Here is an 18,789-nt window from a genome sequence, read left to right on the forward strand (position 1 = left end):
TAATAAGGCAGATTCCCATTGATGGAGCAGTTTTATATATCCAGTGTCTCAGTATCACCTGTCTCGCCACCGTGACCATCACAGTCAGTAGTGGGATCATAGGAGCAAGATCAAACTGAGACAACCAGGATGAAAAGTCCGCAAACAGCAACGGGCCCACCTCTTCTGGAAGGGGTAATTTAAGTAAACGGGATAGATATTGGAGAAACTTGCGCCAGAACCGTTTGATTTTCCCACATAACCAGAAATTGTGGATGAGGGATGCTCCACTCCCTCCACATTTAGGGCAACTACCCGTCTCACCGGGGCGGAAGTGCTGTCTTTGAGAAGGGGCTATATACATCCTGTTTAAAGTTCTTAAATGTATTTCCTGTAGTGTGGCGGATTTTAGAGCTTTGAGGACCAGTTCAGTGTTCTTAGATATCTCGTCCATCGCGGGTGCCTCCGGGAGTTCCCGCCGCCATGAAGCAGAGAGGGGGGACCAAGAGGGTGCTGACGCCTCAATCAGGTCACTATAAAGGTAGCGAATTTTGAATGGGTTATGTCTGCAAAACGTGAGAGTATCGAGTATTGTTCGAGTAGAGGCCTTTTTACCCAGGGGGTCACCTAGGGAGGTAATGTAGTGTCGCGCTTGGAGATACATAAAAAAATTAGTGTGGGGCAAAGAAAATCTGTCACGTAGTTGTTGAAAGGAGAGCATCTGGCCACCAGGATCAAAGACATCCCTGATAGAATAAATTCCTCTACACTTCCACATGTAAAAGTGGCGATTATCTAAAGAAGAGGGGAAATTAGGGTTGCCCCATAAGGGAATATATGGAGACTCAAATGGGTTAGTATGGAATAATTTATGAGTGGAGATCCAGGCCCTATAAGTGTCCCAAAACAGAATGTTAGTCTTTAGTTTCTGAGGTAGTTTGGAGAGTGGTGTGTGAAGCAACGCTGCAGGGGAGTAAGGAAAAAATAATGCTTCTTCCAATTCCAGGTTCGTAAATAGATCTGACCGGAGGAGCCAGTCTGAGGCGAATTTAAATAGTGCTGCTCTAGCAAACATCGTCACATTGGGCATACTCAGACCACCTTTTCGTTTGTTAATATAAGTTCGGGCTTTGGGCATACGAGGTTTAGCGTTTTTCCATATGAATTTTGAAAATATTTGCGAGCAAAGTAGGGAGTCTTGTTTAGTAATCGTGACAGGGAGCATTTGGAGCAAATAAGCCAGTTTAGGGAATATAACGGATTTTATCACGACTATTCTGCCTAGTAGGGAAAGCTTAAGATCTTTCCAGGTTTCTAATCGTGTTTTGATTTGTTGGATAATGGGTGTGTAGTTGAATATATACAGTCGGGAGAGTTCTGAGGGGATATAAATACCCAGGTATTTCAACTTAGTAGGAGTCAGCGTAAATTGGGAAGCGAAATCAGTATAGATGTGGGGGTCTTTTATGTTAGTCAGTGGGAGTAATTCGGATTTATGTGTGTTTATGCGGTAGCCAGCAAAGGTACTAAAACAGCTTATGGTGTCAAAAATGGCTGGTATCGAAGTACGAGGGTTGGAGACAAATAAAATCATATCATCTGCAAATAATCCAAGTTTAACTTCTCTTTCTCCTATCGAGATCCCCGAAAAGGTTGGTAATTGTCTCAATGCTATGGCCAGTGGTTCCAATGCAGCCGCAAAAAGCAGAGGGGATAAGGGGCATCCCTGTCTAGTTCCCCTATGAATCATTAAGGGCTGTGATAGGTATTTGTTTGTGAAAATTTGTGTAGATGCATTATGATAAATAGTGCGTATAACGGCTATAAATCTGTCAGGGAAACCGAAACGTCGGAGTGTCTCAAACAGGTGGTCCCACGTCACCAAATCAAACGCCTTTTCGGCATCTAAAGACAATAGGAAACTGGGATCACCAGTCTCCATCTCGCTCAGGGACTGTATAACTGTCAGGACCTTGCGGATATTGGTTACAGAGTGTCTGCCTGAGATAAAACCGGTTTGGTCTTCATGAATTATTTCTGGCAGGATAAATTTTAGGCGATCTGCCAACCGTTTAGTAAACAGTTTGTAGTCTACATTAAGCAAGGAGATAGGGCGATAGGAGGACGGGAGTAACGGGTCTCTACCAGGTTTGGGTATAACTCGAAGTAGGGCCGAGTTGAAATACTGTGGGATAGTAAGGTTGGAAAAAATAGAATTAAAAAAGGCCGTTAGAGAGTCCACTATTTTAGGAGAGAGCAATTTAAAGAATTCTCCGGATAAACCATCTGGTCCCGGGGTTTTCAATGGTTTAAGGTTTTTAATAGCTTCTGTCACTTCAGTGACAGTGACAGGGGCCATGATAGAGTCTGACTGATCTGGGGAGATCTGAGGCAGTTGTATTTTTTCCCAAAAGGAGTTTTTAGTAGGTTGTTCGATGTCACTGTGTGAGTAGAGATCGGTATAAAAGGAGTGAAAAATATCTGTGATCGCCTTTCCTTCAGATTGTATATCAGAAGAAGGGTCTTTCAGAGCAGTTACATGTTGGGGTCCCTTATCGTACTTTGCTATTTTAAAAACGGTTGTAAACCAGGAAAAACGATCTTCCATTACGGCGATCTGGAAATATTCTTCCCATTTAGTTTAGATATATATAGCTTATTTTCTTCTATGGAAGACAAAAGGATTCTGTACCATATTGTTACACCACCTTTGTGTCCTGGAGGGGAGAATTTGGAGGATATATGAGGAGGGGGGAAGATAAAGGCCGTGAGTGAGTCACATTGGAAGAAATGTTCTCTCCCCAGAAGCAGGTGGCCTTGAAGGAGACAGTGTAGAAACTAATTCATTTGGGGTGGTAGCCCCAGTTCCCATGTCTCAGAGAGCTCAGCGATTTTATTCAAACCTGTGTTGCTGCCGAAACTGGATAGTAAAATCTTTAAATGTGCATCTCCACTTCCACAAGTTCAATAGAGAGCATGGAGAAGGTGAAATTTCTGGTCTCAGTAGACCCTGGAACTTCACCAGGCATTCGTTTTGATTTGCAATTCTCGTAGCCAACTTTCAGTTCAGGACTCTCCGCTTCAGGATTTTTTGGGTATTTACCAAGATAATGGTGGCTCACCTGTGATCATTGAGGATAACTATCATTCCTTATATTGACAACCTCCATATAAAGGCTCTATCAGCAGAGGTTCTTCATTCCCATGTTCGCTTGGAACACCATGTCCTTGTAACTCATGGTTGGATTGTCAACTTCACAAACCCTGTCTCAGTGGTTGCGTTTCCTTGGTATGGTAGTCGACAAGTCCTTGCACAGGATTTTCTTACAGCTATACAAGATAAAGTCCTTACAGATATTAGTGCATTTGGTTCTCAAGAAAGAGATGGTCTCTATTGATTTATGCATGCACCTCTTGGGAAAACTGGTCTCATCCTTTGAGATGATCTAATTTGTCAGGTTTCACTCTTGAGACATTCAGTTGGGTCTGATGCCCAAGTGGAATGGATATCTTCTCCATTTATCAAGGAGAAGTCACCTGTCCCCTCGGGCCCGACTATCCCTTCTCCGGTGGTTGGACTCCAGCCACCTGCAACTGAGAAAACTATTCTCAATTTGGAATAAGACCTTAGTAACCACAGACACCAGTCTCAATGTGTTGGAACTCAGGGCAATCTTTAACACCTTGATAGTGGCTTAATTTCTTCTTAAGGGTCTTCCAGTAAAGGTCCACTCAAACAATGCCAGATGATGGCGTATATATATTGCCAGAGAGGTGTGAAGAACCCCTTAGCCATGAAGGAAACTCTTTTCATCCTTCGATGGACAACTCATTATAGTCTGGACATAAGGCCTGTGTTTATTGGTAGAAAATTTGGAGACAGATTATCTCAACTCCAGGATCTTCATTCAGAAGTATTCCAGTCTCTGTTGGAGCTATGGGCTCTTCTCAACGTTGATCTTATGGCATCTCGCCTAACTCATGAGGTTCTCTATGCTACCCCAGGACGAGACGTCTGGCAGCCAATGCAATGTCTCTGCTGTGGGCCTATAATTTAATTTACCTCTTTCCAAGACTTCTTTTGCTTCCGTGGGTACTCAAACGGATCAAGATAGGGATTGCTTGTCCATCTTCCTCATGGGTACAAATTGGTCTTATCAAGCGTGTTTCTCTGATCGTTTAGGTCTTTTCAGGTCTTCCTCTTTGTCCAGACTTTCTATAGCAGGGATCATTCCTCCACCCTGCTGTATTTCAGCTGTATTTAATGATGCCTTTTGAAACCTCAGTCTCGGGATCTCAGGGGCTTCTAGAGTCAGTCATTCAGATTATGCTGAGCGCTCAGAGCTATTTTCTGCTGCTCACTTTCATTGCATCTGATGGGTTTATGTAATCTGGTGTGAATAATGGGGTTTCCCTCTGTGGTCTTTCAAGTTATCTTGCCTTCTGTTATTCATTTAGGCAGGGCTGGATGCTGGTTTGTGCTTGGATCTCTGGAGGTACAGGTTTTTGCATTATTATATTTCTTCCAAAGACGTTTGGCATTACTCCCTGTGATTCAGACTTTCATGCAAGGGGTTATTCATCTTCAGCTTTCGTATCTCCCTCCCACTGTTTCAAGGGATTTGAATCTTGCACTACAGTTTTTGAAATCCGATTTGTTTTGAACCACTTGATCTCAAATTCTTGCTATGTCCTTGGTTAGAAGATTATCGGATTTTAGTGCCTTATTTTCTCATTTTCATTTTTGGATTTTCATTATGACAGGGCAGAACTTTGGAGAACTCTTTCCTTTTTGTCAAAAGTGGTTTCAAATTTCATATAAATCAACCTCTTCTGGTTCCAGCAGTCTCTAGTGGGGATGCTTTGGTTCATTTCTTGGAGGTGGTAAAGGCTCTGTGTATGTATCCTGTACTTCACAGTTGTGGAACTCTGTTGCTTTGTTTCTTATCTACAATTCTCACAAAAGGGTTGTCTGGCTTCAAAGCAGACAGATTCCTGATGGATCCAGGAGGTTATCCAACAAACTTACATTGCCCAGTGTCACGTGGTACCTACGAGAATTTTGGCTCATTTTACTTAGTTGGTGGGTGCATTGTGGGTGGCATGTCTGGGGCTTCTGCGGCTCAGCTCTGTCGGGCTGCCACCTGGTCTTCTAGGATAACTTTTGTCAATGTCAACGGTTTTGACACTTTTGTGTCGAAGGTGCATAGTTTTTGGTGCAAGGTGCTTTGTGCGCCTACAAAGCGTGCCCTTCCGTGAGGACTGCTTTGGGACACGTGAACTTCAGTGTCCCGCAGGGTAGGAAAAAATGCAAGTTTTGTACTTACCTGTAAAATCCCTCTCTCTGATTCCATGGGGACACACTCCCTGTGCTTCTGTGTTCAGAGTATACAGTTTTGCTTGAGTTTGGCTGTTGCTGTGACCTGTTGGTCTTTGAGGAGTTTGTTCTTCCTCTCTCCTCTGTCTCTCTACTTCGCTACTTAACTTAAACTGAAGTCAGGTGGGGAATAAGGGGAAAGAGCCAAGCCAAAATCTCTCAAGATTTAAAGTGCCATATTCCACACACCATCAGGAATCAGAAAAAGAGATTTTACTAGTACAGGTTGAGTATCCCATATCCAAATATTCAGAAATACGGAATATTCCAAAATACGGACTTTTTTGAGCTAGAGTGAGATTGTGAAACCTTTGTTTTTTGATGGCTCAATGTACACAAACTTTGTTTAATACACAAAGTTATTAAAATATTGTATTAAATGACCTTCAGGCTGTGTGTATAAGGTGTATATGAAACATAAATGAATTGTGTGAATGTACACACACTTTGTTTAATGCACAAAATTATAAAAAATATTGGCTAAAATTACCTTCAGGCTGTGTGTATAAGGTGTATATGTAACATAAATGCATTATGTGCTTAGATTTAGGCCCCATCACCATGATCTCTCATTATGGTATGCAATTATTCCAAAATACGGAAAAATCCCATATCCAAAATACCTCTGGTCCCAAGCATTTTGGATAAGGGAGACTCAACCTGTAACTACAAATTCCTGTTATTCTGCATCATTAAAGGAGTATTTGTTAGACTAGACCTGGACAAACTGTGACTCTCCAGGCAAGAATCTACAAACCCCAGCCTGCTTTGACCTTCTAGCTGGCACGGAATGCTGGGACTTCCACTTGACCTCTTCAAAGATTTGATAAATCTCTCCCAAAATCAACACCATGCAACACAGTATTTTCTCCTGCCAGATCCCTCACATCCCACCCACCTTCTCTTTCACTCCTCAGTCCACCCTCTGCTCATTCTCCCCAGTAACTAGACTATAACCACTACTCTCATCTCGCCATATAACCCTACTTCTCCGCTACCTCTCCTCTAATGTATGTCCTCCTCTATCTCATATCACCCTGCTTCTCTCCCTCTCCTCTGTTTCATATCACCCTACTTCTCTCCCTCTTCTCTATCTCATATCATCCTACTTCTCTCCCTCTCCCCTAATGCATGTCCTCCTCTATCTCTTATCTCCCTACTTCTCTTCCTCTCCTCTCTCATATCACCCTACTTATATCCCTCTCCCCTAATGTATGTCCTCCTCTATCTCATATCACCCTACTTCTTTCCCTCTCCCCTAATACGTGTCCTCCTCTATCTCATATCACCCTGCTTCTCTCCGTCTCTCATATCACCTTGCTTCTCTCCCTCTCCCCTAATGAATGTCCTCCTCTATCTCATATCTCCCTACTTCTTTCCCTCTCCCCTAATGCATGTCCTCCTCTATCTCATATCACCCTACTTCTATCCCTCTCCCCTAATGTATGTCCTCCTCTATCTCATATCACCCTGCTTCTCTCCCTCTCTCATATCACCCTACTTCTCTCCCTCTCCTCTTTCCTATCACCCTATTTCTCTCCCTATCCCCTAATGCATGTCTTCCTCTATCTCATATCTCCCTACTTCTTTCCCTCTCCCCTAATGCATGTCCTCCTCTATCTCATATCACCCTGCTTCTCTCCCTCTCTCATATCACCCTACTTCTCTCCTCTCTCCTATCACCCTATTTCTCTCCCTCTCCCCTAATGCATGTCCTCCTCTATCTCATATCACCCTACTTTTCTCCCTCTCCTCTATCTCGTATAACCGTTTCCCTCTCCCCTAATGCATGTCCTCCTCTATCTCATATCACCCTACTTCTCTTCCTTTCCCCTAATGCATGTCCTCCTCTATCTCACCTCCTCAGCCTGTCTCTCCCCACTGGCACATCTCCATCCTCCTTGGAACATGAATGCTAAAAAAACTAATATCTATAGACTCCTCCTTTCTTCCCTACTTCCATACTATCTCTCTTACCTTATTTCTCAGTAGCCGATCTCATTTTCTGTCCTCTCTATTCTCAGCTCAGCAGTCTGGTTCCTGCTCCCATCATTCCTCTGTGGCCACTCTCTCACACACATTATCCCATGGTCCCCTTACAGCAAAGTTTAAGGGTCACTTGTAGTCTCTCAGCACTTGGAAAGTCACTGGTTGTCCAGGCCTGAGATATAGGGGGAGATTCAAATGTTTGAAAAGTCAGTTGGGAGTTTGTTTTCTCCTATCTAATAGACAGGAAAAGACAGACACCCAACTGACTTTTCAAACGATTGAATCTCCCCCATAGAGTCTCAAATAATATAATCTGTCCCACAGTCTTCATACAATATAGGTAGAATGGCAGTCATGTGGCCGACGAATCCCAACAGCACTCGGGAGACCGGTGTCGGAAAACTGGCCCAATGACATCCCGAAGGTAAGTATCAGGGAGACCTGTAGACCTAGGGGCAGGGAGGTTAGGGTTAGGCACTAGTAGGGTTAGCCCTAGCCGCAAAGCTCCCCCCTTCCCCGCACCCGAAGGGTTAGCGCTTACCACCACCCCCAGAGGTTTAGTGTAGAGGTGTGTGTGAAGGGGGGGGGGGGGGGGGTAAAAATACGTACCCCCTCCGCCTTCGGGATCTTCAGTGTTGGTATGCCCGTGTTGGTCATGTGACTGCCGGCATCCTGACCACGATAGAACATAGTCAGTTTTTCACAATATATTATTTATGGCAGGAGCTGCAGAATAGGAGTTATATACTCCCCAATGCACTGTATGTTGGAAACCTATAACAGGATGTGGGGTTGTATTTGTTAACTAAAATCATCTTGTATATTATGCACAATTATATTTTAAAATACAGTTCCAAGTAGATGGAGTTTAATTTAACTGTTTATTGATGTCTCTCATTACACAGGATTACACAGTAGTGAAGAAGACATCCGGTGAGTGTGAGACACCCAGTAGTCATCCCTGTGCTTCGGGAGGACCGAGCAGGACCCAGAGCCCCATCACGGAGCCTCCACCTCACTCACTGATACATGAGAGAGACAATGAGCAGAAGATCCTGGAACTCACCAACAAGATCATTCAGCTGCTGACTGGAGAGGTGACTGCTGGGAATGGGACATTATACAGTAACACCAGGGGAGGTGTCTGGGTGATGACTGGAGAGGTGACTGCTGGGAATGGGACATTATACAGTAACACCAGGGGAGGTGTCTGGGTGATGACTGGAGAGGTGACTGCTGGGAATGGGACATTATACAGTAACATCAGGGGAGGTGTCTGGATGATGACTGGAGAGGTGACTGCTGGGAATGGGGCATTATACAGTAACACCAGGGGAGGTGTCTGGGTGATGACTGGAGAGGTGACTGCTGGGAATGGGGCATTATACAGTAACACCAGGGGAGGTGTCTGGGTGATGACTGTATCATTGTGTGTGTCAGGTTCCTATAAGGTGTCAGGATGTCACTGTCTATCTCTCCATGGAGGAGTGGGAGTATTTAGAAGAACACAAGGATATGTACAAGAATGTGATGATGGAGAATCAGCGGACCCTCACATCACTGGGTAAGAGGCGACTTTCATTTATTGTATTTAAGTGTTTTGAAGGCCTACACATATGTTTAATTTGATAATCATTATTACAAAAATGTACTTGGTCATGGTGTGTGTCTCCTACAGATGGTTCCAGTAACAGAGATACCCCAGAGAGATGTCCCCGTTCTCTTTATTCACAGGATTGTACAGAGGAAACTCACAGGACCCTACAGGAGAATCAGGTGAAAGGAATTTAGGGTCTCGACAAAATACCAAAGTGACTTTTCACTACATAATCTGTAGAGCAGCTATTTGTGTTTTATTTACTTGGATTATTCTATTGTTTTGTGGGTAATTTAGGGTGAAGGTCTGGCTGTTAATATGGTAGAAGATATAGAGGTAGAAGAAGTGACGTATGTTATGGGTGATCAGCAGTGTAAGGAGGAGGAAATCCCTACAGATATCAGCACAGGTGAGTAATAATCACTTATTACAGAGAGGAGTCACATATTCTCCTTGTTCTGTCACTACAGCAGTCTCTTATTCTACACCCTCCTCTGTCAGTACAGACTAATGGGGACAATGTATCTCACAGCAATATACTGTTATACAGTATAGCCCAGAATAATTACACCCAGTAAACATTCTCTCCTATGCACAGTATATATCTGTGCGACCCCACAATTACATCTCACAATCAGATCTGTCTGTTTCATCCACCACATCTCACAATCACATCTGTCCATCGCAACAATCGCATCTGAAGTTTAGAGCTATCTGGGGTCTATTCATGAAGCAATGAAAAGTTTGGAGAAGTGAACCAGTGGAGAAGTTGCCCATGGGGACCAATCAGCATTGAAGTAACATATACAATGAATAGACCCCTCTGTCTCTACCCATCTCCCTTTTCCGCTCCTGCACCTACACATCACTGAAGAGGGCAATGTTTCTGTCCAGTGGGGGAGTAAGGAACCATCAGCCCCTATGATACTCCTGCTCTCCTCCTCACATCATGTCACTGTGTTACCAGCCTCGAGATCTGACCAGTTTCCTCCCAACACACTCTGGTGTATCTCATACATCATGAGACATCAGCCCCTATTATACTCCTGCTCTCCCCTCACATAATGTCACTGTGTTACCAGCCCAGATATCTGACCAGTCTCCTCCCCACAATCTCTGGTGTATCCCATACATCAGGAGCCATCAGCCCCTATTATACTCCTGCTCTCCTCCTCACATCATGTTACTGTGTGTTACCAGCCCAGAGATCTGACCAGTTTCCTCCCCACACTCTCTGGTGTATCTCATACATCAGGAACACCCGCCCCTATTATACTCCTGCTGTCCTCCTCACATCATGTCACTGTGTGTTACCAGCCCAGAGATCTGACCAGTCTCCCCCCACACTCTCTGGTGTATCTCATACATCAGGAGCCATCAGCCCCTATTATACTCCTGCTCTCCCCCTCACATCATGTCACTGTGTTACCAGCCTAGAGATCTGACCAGTCTCCTCCCCACACTCTCTGGTGTATCTCGCACATCAGGAGCCATCAGCCCCTATTAGACTCCTACTCTCCTCCTCACATCATGTCACTGTGTGTTACCAGTCCAGAGATCTGACCAGTCTCCTCCCCACACTCTCTGGTGTATTTCATACATCAGGAGCCATCAGCCCCTATTATACTCCTGCTTTCCTCATCACATCATATCACTGTCACCAGCCCAGAGATTAGATCTGACCAGTTTCTTCCTGGTGTTTCTTATACATCATGAGACAATAGCCCATTAAACTTCTACTCACATTGTGTCTCTGGTCAGATATCTGACCAGTCTCCTCCTCCCTGTACTTTAAAACCACACATGCTCCCATCACAACAAACGCCATGTATGCACACACACAAAACTGTAACCACGCTCATCACTGCACAATCCTTCTACCAGTGCTTACCAAAAAGAATCCTTCATCCTAAAATAGTAGCCTGACTTGGGCAACGGGACTGTGCCACCTGTGTGTGACTAGATAGACGTATAGTGGCATTTTCAACCTTTGTGTCCACCTGGAGAACTCTGAGTAATGCTAACCAGTGACTAGCACACATTGCTAGGTTTGCCCACAGCTACTGTACTTCCACGTCACCAGTATGTGCGTGTGAGAGAAGTGACTGGTTGCACAGTGTCACTGGCTTATGTGGTTTCCTGCCCCATACTGTGCAGCAAGAGCCATATTTGTTGTATATACATTTATATAAGTTTGCAAATTAAAATTAGACAACATGGGCTCACTAATGGTATTATTTTTAGTTTGGGGTTTTGTTTTTTTTGTTTAAATCGTGTTTTATTTCTCATACGTCCTAGAGGATGCTGGGGATGCTTCAAGAACCATGGGGTATAGACGGGATCCGCAGGAGACATGGGCACACTATAAGACTTTGAATGGATGTGAACTGGCTCCTCCCTCTATGCCCCTCCTCCAGGCTCCAGTTGGATTCTGTGCCCAGTGAGACTGGATGCACACTGAGGAGCTCTCCAGGGTTTCTCAGGAAAATACTTTATTAGGTTTGTTATTTTCAGAGAGACCTGCTGGCAACAGGCTCCCTGCATCGTGGGACTGAGGGGAGAGAAGCAGTCCTACTTCTTAAGAGTTCAAGGGCTCTGCTTCTTAGGCTACTGGACACCATTATCTCCAGAGGGTTCGATCACTTGGTACGCCTAGCTGCTTGTTCCCGAAGCCGCGCCGTCACCCCCCTCACAGAGCCAGAAGATTGAAGCCGGGTGAGTATGAGAAGAACTGAAGACTTCAGTGACGGCAGAAGACGCGTCTGAGGTACCGCGCAGCGGCTGTGCTGCGCGCCATGCTCCCACACAGATTACGGCAGGGGGGGCGCCCTGGGCAACATTGGGGGACCTCAGACAGCACTGGCATAGTAGTTAACAGTGCCCGGGCACTAGTTAAGGGACCCCCGCCAGTATAAAGATTTTGAGCGGGACGGAAGCGCGCCATGTAGTGGGCGGGGCTTAGCCCGCACAGCTCTGACCAGCTCTTCACAGAAGGCTGCAGAGACGCTGGCCCTGACCTCCACACTGTGCAAGTAACAGAGTGCAAAACGGGGGGGGAAGGGGGGGGGGGGGGGGAGGATTTTGGCACTGGCATATTTGGTGGTTTATTTTATATGATAAAGCACTAGCAGGTCTGGGCAGTCTTATTACTAGCCTCAGTACCGGGATAGGCGCTGGGTGTGAGCTGGCAGAACTCTCTCTGTATCCCTCTTGCAGGCTTTATTGTGGGTCTGTCTCCTATAGCCCCAGTGTGGTTGTGGGTGTCGGTACGTGTGTGTCGACATGACTGAGGCTGAATGCTCTTCCCAGGAGGAGGCTGAAGTGCGGACAGAAAATAATGTGAGGACTTCCGGTGGGCGGGCCATCCAGCATGGCTGCTTTTTAGCTGAGCTCCAGCCTGCAGGTGGAAAATCCACTAACATCCCCTGCTATCCGGCATCTATTCTTCTGACAGACCCTCTACATTAATCCCTACATCACAGGGAACCGGGAAAGACCCTGCAGGGGTAGGAGCGTAATTGTGTGCCCCCGAAGTTTGGCCTTCAAGGAGACGGCCTGCATGTCCGCTGGTGTGACACCTGGCGCGAAAACTGGAGGCTTGGCAACATTCATCCCCAGCCGCTTACACTGGGTTCTCACCTTACCCGCAGCCCTTTGGGGATGACCCATCCATTGGGAATCAGTGCGGAGGCTCCGAGTTCTGCTGGCGGGGCTGTGGCTTCTGTGGTGATCGCTGGCCCCTGCTGCCCCTGGACGCGAGTGGAAGCCCCCACGGCAGGCTGTTGTGTGGCGCTGCACCGGCGGCGGTCTCTGAGGCGTTGTGTGGACCTGACCCGGCTCCCCCCCGCTTCTGCTCCCGAAGCTGTGCGGCAGTGACTGGGGACGGGACTGAGCGGCGGGACGGGCTCCGGCTGCCGGCGGTGAGGAGCTGACCCGGAGGCGGCCCCTGAAGCGGAGGACACTGACCCGGCTCCCCCCCCCCCCGCTTCTGCTCCCGAAGCTGTGCGGCAGTGACTGGGGACGGGACTGAGCGGTGGGACGGGCTTCGGCTGCCGGCGGTGAGGAGCTGACCCGGAGGCGGCCCCTGAAGCGGAGAACACTGACCCGGCTCCCCCCCCCCGCTTCTGCTCCCGAAGCTGTGCGGCAGTGACGGGAGACGAGACTGAGCGACGGGACGAGCTTTGGCTGGCTGCGGTGAGGCGCTGACCCGGAGGCGGCCCCAGCAGCGGAGAACATTGACCCGACTTCCCCCCGCTTCAGCTTCCGAGGCTGTGCGGCGGTGTGTGGAGGCGAGAGGCGGGACGGGCTTCGGCTGGCGGCGGTGAGGCGCTGAACCGGAGGCGGCCCCTGGAGCGGAGGACCCTGACCTGGCTCCCCCCCTGCTTCTGAATCTGCGCTGCGGTGTCCGAGGACTGAGTTGGACGCCCGTCAGTAAGCGTCTTCATTATCAGGCGCTGCCGGGGGATCCCAGGAGGCATCTATTATTATCTGAGGGGTGGCTGCTGATACCCTCGAAGCCCAGGGGGTTGGGTTCTCTATCCTGCCCTCTGATCCTGTTTGGACATCCGGACTGCTGAGTCGGGGTACAGTGTGGAGATGGTGAGTGGTGAGATAGGCCCTGTACCTGCTCGACTGGCCCCTCGATAGTGGCTAAAACTGCCCTTGGACACACTCTAAAGTGGAGAACGCTACCCTGGGAGATAGTGGAAATTATTTCTTCTGTTACTTGCTGAATCCTCCCCTTTATTTCTTTCCTTTTTTCTCTCCCTATCTGCCCACCATCAACACTGTACGTAATAGTAATGTGTGAAACTGCCTTAGGTGACACTGGTAAATCAGTTTATTGAAATCTCTGCTATCCCTGTGCAGGAATTTTTGAGGTTATATCGCCACCTGGTGGCTACCTAAGGTTAGGGAACTTAACTGGCTATGTTAATCTAATGGTATCTTTTACAAAGCCCCTTACTTGGGGAAATTTGAAATATTTCTCATAATAATCGTTTTTTTATTGTTTTTGCCCCGACCTCTGCTTTAATCTGGAGGTTTTAGGGTGCACCGCCTCGGTAAGACTTTTATCTGTATAACATATCGAGTTGATGTCTATTTAAATTTTGTTCCTACTTTTTTGCTGAGTAGCTTTGACATATTCTCTGACTCAGGCCACTACGTGAGGTGTTTTGTTATCATATACTACTGTGTGTTTGTACACGAACCCCCAGTGTATTGCACATAGAGGTCTACGGACCGGGGGATGGACAAATACGTCCACAAAACTCCAGCGGTTAGATCCTCCCAATCCTCAGTCACTACAAGAATGAGTAAGAATAAGAACACGGCGGGGAAGCCTAACCCCCCCTCTCCCCAAGAGGTAGGGAACTCCCGGGACCAAACTCAGGAAATGGAGGCGCTACCTGATCAGCCCTCGTTGCTGCATATTGGCCAGGAGCTCTCCCGGCTTCTCATGCCCCAAATTGATAAGAAACTTGAAAATATTCCTTTAATTGACAAGAGGTTAGAACAGATACAGACACTACTTGATTCGACACTTGCGAAAATTGATCATAACACCTCACGGATCACCTCATTAGAACAGCGGGTTAGTGATGGGGAAGACCAGATACACACACTCCAGCGATCTAATGACACTCAAGATTCCTCTCTTAAAAACTTACAGGCAAAAATAGATGAGCTTGAAAACAGGGATAGGAGATCGAACCTACGCTTTGTGGGCATCCCCGAAACAGTTAAAGACAGGCAATTGTCAGATTTTGTAACGACTAAGATATTCCAGGCTTTAGGAATTACAGATGCCCCATTCTTAACACACATTGAAAGGGTGCATAGAATTGGTGCTGCTCGACCTGATGCTGAAGTGAAGCCGAGACCAGTCATTGCGAAATTCATGGACTTTCGTATGAAGGAACATGTACTGCGCTCATATCGCAAGCTCCCGCAGCTGGTGGTGCAGGGAAAACGTACTTTGATTTTTCAGGATTTCTCAGCCTCTGTTGCGCAAAAGAGAAGGGAATTCTCGGGTGTTTGCAAAGTACTCCATGAGAGCAATACTAGATTCGCATTGATGTATCCAGCTAAATTGCGCATTCATGATAATGGTCGCACACTGATATTTGTTGATCCAGCCACTGCACAATCCCATGTTACACACATGTTGAACCCTGGGAATCCACCACACCAACACTAGACATATTGTTGTTATATATTTTATGCCCTGAGTCGGTTTAATTTCCACATGAGAGAGACATTTAGTCTCATTACATGCTACTCAGCTTGAATTTAAATGTTATATTTACTCCTGATAAGTTTCTCGCCAGTGCTACCGGAGGGTCTAGCACTGGCGTTATTATTAGTTTGGTTTGGAAAAGATGAAAAATGTTACGTGAAGCAATGTATGTTTTTTTTTTGTTTTGTTTCTTTTTGTTCCACCCGTGCCGTGCCTCCCTCGCCCGATCTGTTCCTGAGCTCTATGGTACAATTTGGTTTCGGTCGTGCCTCTCCGCTCGCTGGGAAGGAGGGGGGCGACTCTGTGATGAGATGTTCCAGCTGGAGTGCCACCCTCGGGTGGGTATAGGTTAACAGACTTATGACTGATCCTAGGGTAGGGACCTCTTCATCCGATTCCTGCTTTAAGATTTTATCCTGGAATGTGGGCGGCCTTAATTCCCCAATAAAACGTAAAAGAGCTGTCACACACCTGAAGCGGTTTAAACCTCAAATTATATTTCTCCAAGAGACCCACTGGATGGCGGGCGCCTCCTCTGCTCTTCGGGCACCATAGTTAGATAATTGTGTTTCTGCAGATAACGCGAGAAAGACTAGGGGGGTGGCGATCCTATTTAGCAAACACCTACATTACACTATTTTAAACACTGTTGCTGACCCGGAGGGGCGTTATTTAATTTTTGATGTGGAAATTTGGGGTAACAAATACACACTGGTTAATGTCTACGCGCCCAATGGTGAGACAGCTGCTTTTCTACAAGAATTAAGCTCTCAGCTGTTACAACGTGATAATTCTCCATTTATCCTGGGAGGTGACTGGAACACAGTTGACGATCCTACTATTGATAAACGTCCTGTCCCGCGTAACTCCGGGTCCTCCTTTTGGACGCATCTCCAAACGTTAAAAGCCTCCCTTCAGCTTACTGATATTTGGCGTCTCCTTAATCCCTCTGACAGATCATTTACTTTCTTTTCCGGGGTTCATAGCTCCTGGTCCAGGATTGACTCAATCTTGGTTGCAGACTCCCTGGTTACGCAAGTCGCGCAAGCTGATATTCACAACATTTTGATATCGGACCATGCTCCTGTGACATTGACGATGCGGAGAACTCTTCAGTCGGGAGGCTCCAGGATTTGGAGATTTCCGAGTTATCTGTATAATTGTGATTATTTTAGGAAATTTTTGATAGCAAACTGGGCCAACTATTTGGACGACAACCTGGAACACTGGAACCGCCCAACTATTCTTTGGGGAGCGGCAAAAGCAGTTCTAAGGGGTCAAATTACTGAATATGTTCATAGATTAAAAAAGAAAAATTTGGCGATTTACAACACCTTACACTCAGAATTAACTGATACACTGCAACGTCACCTTGACCTGCAGACTGAAGAGTCTTTGCAGCTTTACCTACAGGCTAAGCAGCTCTTAAATGACCACTTGTTGGCGCGAGCAAAGCGTGACGTGGTGTTTTCTTCTCATAAATATTACCAATGGGGAAATAAATCCGGTCGACTACTGGCAAATATGGCTAGGAAAAAAACCACTCGCAAATTCATAACGGCTGTTAGACACCGAACCTCAGGACAACTCCTTACCAGATCCCCTGCCATATTAAAACATTTTGAATCTTATTTTGCTGACTTATACTCTTATCTCCCCTTCAGCGAACCTACTCATACCACACTTCTACCAGACACAGTAGTACCACCAATAACGAGTGCACAGTCGGATCTACTGGTGAGAACTATCACTGAGGAGGAACTTGTCTCGGCAATGTCCAAACTTAAACTGCACAAGTCTCCAGGCCCTGACGGCCTCTCCAATGAATTTTATAAAATCCTTCAGCCTCACGTGGTTCCGACTCTGCTGGAGTTGTTCAATAGCCTTTTGTAGCATCGCACCCCCTTTCACCACTTCACAACAGCACATACTATTTTAATCCCCAAACCCACACAGGACCCACAATTGGTGACCTCATACAGGCCTATTACGTTATTAAATACCGATATAAAACTATTTACTAAGATCTTAGTAGATTGGCTACAAACTATTCTTCCCCACACTTTAACTAATCACCAATTAGGCTTTGTTCGCAATACACATTCGGTTAGGGGCATTAGGGCGGCGATCGCTGCAGTTATAGCTTCTGCTCATTTGCCCCAATCAAAAAATATACTCCTCAGTTTAGACACCACTAAGGCTTTCGATACAGTACTTTGGCCCCATCTATTCAAGGTCTTAGAACGTAGACTATTCCATAATGACTTCATTGATATTATTCGCTACCTATACGATTCTCCCTCTACTGCCCTCGTGCTTAACGGACACATTGGCAGCCCTGTGGTTATGCGTCGTGGCACGCGGCAGGGTTGCCCCTTGTCTCCCTTACTGTTCAACTTGGCCATAGACCCCCTACATCGCTTGCTGTTAAATGACACTCAATTTCATGGAATTAAGGTTGGTCGTAGTGACCTGAAACTTACTGCATTTGCCGACGATTTGCTGTTTTATATCTCAGACCCGGAGGCTTCATTGACCCATATATTTAATCTACTGCAGGCTTATGGACAAATTTCAGGCTTCAATGTTAACTGGGCAAAATCGGTAGCGCTCAGATTGGGGAATGGTTCATTTTTGAAGCAGGGGGCAAGGAACCTACCATTGCAATGGAGTTCAGATCACATAACTTATCTAGGGATTCGAATTTCGAGACAGCCGGAGCGATTATATGCCCTAAATTTTACCTCGACCATCCGATTAATTGAAACAGAACTTGAGTCCTGGAAATCTATGCCTTTATCATATATGGGGAGGGCTAACTTGATCAAGATGATATCATTCCCCCGTTTGATGTACTTCATTCAAACCATGCCGCATGTACTTCTACCTAAAGACGTTCAACGTCTCAATTTTCTTTTTAGAAGATTTATTTGGCAGGGAGGGAGACCGCGCATAGCGTTGATCAAACTCTAGCAGACTACAGGAAATGGGGGAATTAACTTCCCTAATATTCTCTGGTACTCCCAGACGGCCCAACTACGATACCTTCATGATTGGATACACAATGACAACACGTACACAAACACAGAATTAGATAGGGAATTTTTACAAGGGGGGGATCTAATTACCTTTCTACATCTGCACGATTGGGGGGGTGGCCGAGGAGCTGAGGAGCTGAGGAGGAACCCACTAGTGTGGAGCATTAAGAAACTATGGATGGATATGCGACATAAACTTGATTTAAATGCCCACAAATCATTACACCTTCCATTCATGGCTAATCCTGACTTCCAAGATGGTCGGGCTCAATATCCGTTTACTATATGGCGGTTGGGGGGGGTGTCCAGGATTGGTGATCTGGTGGATGTGCGGGGCTCGAGGCCGCTCACATTTCAGGAGGCCACTACTAAATATCCAACTTTGCTGGCCTTTCCTGTGGTCTTCCTTTTGGCTCAACATTATGTTTCATCCATTATTGGATGTTTATCACCTGGGGATTGGGACAATCCGCTGGATAGAATGCTGAAACAAACCCCTAAGGTTCGTAAGGCAATCTCGACTACATATGGGTACTTTCGGAATGTCCTAGACCATTCGAGGGGACGG

The 18,789-nt window shown here is 46.2% G+C and overlaps 1 protein-coding gene across 2 annotated transcripts in view; it reads left to right on the top strand.

Moving 5' to 3' along the window:
- LOC135057062 (oocyte zinc finger protein XlCOF7.1-like) overlaps nucleotides 1-18,789 on the top strand; it is a 50,043-nt gene that overhangs the window by 18,160 nt on the left and 13,094 nt on the right. For both annotated transcript variants that reach the window (XM_063962954.1, XM_063962955.1), the window contains exons 4-7: nucleotides 8,251-8,442; nucleotides 8,786-8,909; nucleotides 9,024-9,121; nucleotides 9,240-9,351. In XM_063962954.1, the coding sequence (XP_063819024.1) occupies nucleotides 8,251-8,442; nucleotides 8,786-8,909; nucleotides 9,024-9,121; nucleotides 9,240-9,351 (526 nt within the window). The remainder of the gene's footprint in view (nucleotides 1-8,250; nucleotides 8,443-8,785; nucleotides 8,910-9,023; nucleotides 9,122-9,239; nucleotides 9,352-18,789) is intronic.

The sequence above is a fragment of the Pseudophryne corroboree genome, chromosome 3 (assembly GCF_028390025.1).
Source record: "Pseudophryne corroboree isolate aPseCor3 chromosome 3, aPseCor3.hap2, whole genome shotgun sequence".
NCBI lineage: Eukaryota > Metazoa > Chordata > Amphibia > Anura > Myobatrachidae > Pseudophryne > Pseudophryne corroboree.